General features: G+C 35.9%; 1 protein-coding gene across 1 annotated transcript; it reads right to left on the minus strand.

Annotated features, from left to right (window-relative positions):
- Positions 1 to 380: 380 nt before the first annotated feature.
- LOC128547087 (uncharacterized) lies at positions 381 to 3,061 on the minus strand. Its single transcript, XM_053518804.1, has one exon. The coding sequence runs from the start codon at positions 2,911 to 2,913 to the stop codon at positions 2,152 to 2,154; it is 762 nt and encodes a 253-aa protein (XP_053374779.1). The 5' UTR covers positions 2,914 to 3,061; the 3' UTR covers positions 381 to 2,151.
- Between the last annotated feature and the right edge of the window lie 1,190 nt (positions 3,062 to 4,251).

Genomic DNA, 4,251 nt, shown 5'->3' on the forward strand with positions numbered 1-4,251 from the left:
ACTAATGTAACATGTGCAGATGTTTTACACGTAACATGTGCAGATGTTGAGTTCTACTCAGCCGGGACTAGAATGCGTTAACACTATTATGTATGTATTTCAAATACTGTCCATGAACATGTTGAATAAAACCGAACCTGCAACAGTTTTATTTTTGTCGTGCTGGGCGACCTGTGGAGTCTCATTTTATTTTATTGTACATATACACTTCTAGCATAGACCTCTTTCAAAACTGATTGAAATATTCATTACCTGTGCATACATCAGTAGATTAAGAAAACAAAACGTTTGATGATTCCTCCTTATCATATACTCAATTAATCAACTTAATCAATAAAATTTTTAAAAAATGCAGCCAAGAAGAATAATAGCAGACTCGGTTTGATTGAGTCGAAAACTCGGATACACTTGTCTCACGATTACTAAGATTGGTCCATTTTTTAACCAGAGAACAACGTGTTACAGATTATACTGGACCAATGAAGTACAAAAGGACCAAGTGAGCGAAACAGGCTCTCTGAGCCTCTTGTTCATAAATACATTCAGACCAAAAGAAGACCCAGTACTTGAAAAGATAATATCATAAACTATTGTATAAAATATAATAAAGCAGAACTGTATGATCATCATTCTAACTTAAAATAGGAGAACTAAAGTTTAGAGATAAAGCTGTCGGCCTTGAAGATGTAATATTCTGTTCTGTCCTTCCACAGCAGGAACAGTTCTCTTGTGAATAAAATCTGTAAAAAGATCCTTTGGATTCAAAGAATACAACGAAGAAGAATAATAGCAGACTCGGTTTGATTGAGTCTGTTCATGAGGCCATACCAAATTGATATGTCGTTCGTCGGAACTACCGCATCAATAATTTCATTCCCGAGAAAAAAAAATAAAAATTACCCGCCCGCACGTACATAAAAATCTCCGAAAAAAATTTTTTTTTTCGATTATGCGGTCCGGAATAATAACGGCAAAACAGGTTTTATCGCTGTTTTAATGCGTCAAAGTGATATTGATCGGATTTCATGCGTCATGTAGCTGATGATCCAAACTGAAAAAGTCAGGAATTATGGTGTTGTTCATCATTTGGGTTGGAGTTCTACTAGGGGCACAAATTTGTTCATGTGTCAAAGCCATCTAACTGTGTTTCAGAAGAAATGTTATTCCACACAATCCTGTGCCTGTTTTGTCTTAAATATTCCTCATCCTGTGCCATTAAATAGGCACGTCTTCAGATTAATGTAGAAAAATCAAAATTAAAAATAAGACACTCATTCCTTAGTAATTAAAATTACAAAATAAAAAAAAATAAAGTGATTCAGTGAGTTTTGGCAAGAATTTATTTGCAAAATCATTCATGTAGTCTTTAAAACATATAAAAAAGCTATATACTGTGTTACCCACACTGTAAATGTTTCATTTCTGTGTTATTTCTAAAGAAATGTTAACTTTATATATAATTATAACCGCCTCCTCAAGGGTTCAAGCTGGGAAAAAAAAATAAAAAAAAGCCCGCTCGCTCCATGTAAAATCTACCCGCCTCTGAAAAAATCAAAATTGAGAAAAAAAAATAAAATAAAAATTTCGCTCGCCCGCTCCTATTTTTTTTGAAAATTTTCCGAAGAACTATTGATCAATTTGGTATGGCCTGAGAGGTAATGAAATATACAGCACCTCTCACGTCCCCTGGCACCGGCTTAATCGGAACTCTATTACACATACGTTGAATGGGCTCCATGATCCCAAAGGACCTGAAAATATAACAACACTGGATCCAAGTACGGGGAGACATTTTACAGCCGCCACACGGCACTTAAAGTTTGCTGTTGTGATAGTTAATAAAACCTGTAATAAGATCACTTCATGTACGTATGAAACTTTGGTAACATTTGAAAAGTAACACACATTAATGCTAATTTACAACGCTGTGTTCCAAAACTATTTTCAAAAATGAAATTGCATTTTATTGGTATGTTTTTTCTGAATACCTCAAAAAAATGTGTTGAAAAAAAAGTGTTGTTTTTTAAAATCATAGTTAGTGCGTATGATAAATATCTAAATGAGTATATACAATTCCAAAGTATATCTAGGGAATGGTAAATTTTAATTTGAACGTTCAACTGTAGATTATTCTTTGATAAATGTAAATTTCTAAAATGCCTCACAGACTGAATGTGCCTTCTGATTCTTGCACCTATCGCTATTATCTCCCCATTTTCCATTCGTTATTAAAACAGTAACACCACCGCAGCTGCATGGTCCAGCACAATTTGGCTCACCCGAATGCCATCTATCATTCACTAAGGGAGATCCGTTAAGCCATTTCCATTTCCCATCCAGTTTCTCTAATTCAGTTCGATAGCGGGCAATGATAAAGGAGTCTGGAATTTTAGCAAGGAGATTGTCAAATCGAGTTTGCTTGTCGGCTGACTCCAGGGTAATCAGAGTTGAACTTCTATTCATACAGAACTGCTTCCCCTCGTCGATTTTAAGTTCGACATCTGAAATCCTGACACAAAGATTATTCTCTAGATCGTGAATAAATCCTAGATGCACAGGGCAATTCTCACCGTAAATATAGTGTTTCCATCCCTCGGATTCCTGCCCATTGTTTTTATCTAACACTGCAGATCCATGCAGACGACATTTCTGTTTTATTTTACTAAAGAAGGATGACATACAAGTTATTGTTTCCATACAAAGCAAGCAGCATTGAATGTCTGTCTTTGTAGCTTGATTTTCTTTCATCAAATAAACATCGTTAAATTCCATATTATCAAATCCAGAATTATGGAATCCAAGACCATTTCGCGCCATAGCAACGTAAATGCGTATACCTATAAGAAAGGTGAAACTAAAAGCAGGGCAACGTAGTATCCCTCTCATGATAACAACGCCAAGATAAACATGCATGTGTGGTTAGGATAGCAGCGCGCTTCAGACTGCTGATGTTGCAACAATAAACTTTATCCTACCACAACGCATTTATCAGGTCGATATCTGCGGTACGGTACGGTGACTTTGTTCAGGATGAGCTGTTAGTATAAGTTGATGTAGTTCCAATCCGTGACTCTAGTTACCTCCCATGACGGTCCGTAATATCAAACTGAAATGAAATGAAAGTGATAATTACGTTACGAGTTGGACTAAAATTGATGGTACGGCATGCGTCGTCCAAAGTCCAGCGTCAACATTATTTTTTATGTCTAAAACTATGGTCAGATTTACACCAAACTTAGTCAATAGCATCCTGGCAAGGGCCTATATCAAGTTTGATAAAATCCTTCACATTGCCCCCTTTTTAGAGCTAAAAATAGAAGAAAAACCTTTAAACGACTTCTTCTCATGAACCAATTTACGAATCTTTATTGAATTTGGTCTGTAGCATCGTTATAAGGTCCTTTCCAAATTTCAAATCGAGGCACTTGGCTTCCTTTAGGGGCCATCGGAGCAAAAATAATAGAAATACTGTTGAACGGTTTCTCCTCATGAACCGCATTATATTGTTGTTATTATTATTATACCAGATTTTTCAAGATCAATTTCACGTTCAAAGGCGCTTTACATAGTTCAAATGCAGCCACACAGGGCGCATAATTCATACTCTACTAGTACAGACACGAATAGACAGCCTGGTTCTTTAACGTGCCCAGTGTATATCACTGATACACGCAAGGATTGCCTGGGTTCCTGACCAGTACATCTCTAATTGGGTGGGAAACACTAAAAAGCGTTTCTGAAAATTCCCGAGTAGCTGCCGGGGATCGAACCCCCCGACCTCAGGATTCGAAGGCCAGTGTGCAAACCACTGAGCTATCCGTCCACCATTATAAGATCCTCACCAAAGTTTGTTCAAATGTGGGCAGTCGGCTCCTTTCAATGGCTGCTAGGACTGAAGATAAAAAACCTGTTATAAATTTCTATTCATAGACCGCTTGATGGATCTTTATTTTATGTTCTTCAGTTAAATACTGAAATTTATCAGTGAAATGAAATTGATATTTTCCCTGTTTCAAACTGTGAAAATATAATTTTTTACGGAACTTCACTTGAATGCGAAACAGATCTAATATGAATTATAAATGATAGAAAATTCCTTGCAAAATATTCTTCAGTAAAGTTGATATGTATAAAAATAATAACAGGATCATAAATATTTACATTTTATCATTATAAAATGTAAAAGAAATCACGAAACGTTATAGAACTATTTACATTTTTTCTACAAAGAAATCCTGACGTCACGACATT

The sequence above is a fragment of the Mercenaria mercenaria genome, chromosome 12, assembly GCF_021730395.1.
Source record: "Mercenaria mercenaria strain notata chromosome 12, MADL_Memer_1, whole genome shotgun sequence".
Taxonomy (NCBI): domain Eukaryota; kingdom Metazoa; phylum Mollusca; class Bivalvia; order Venerida; family Veneridae; genus Mercenaria; species Mercenaria mercenaria.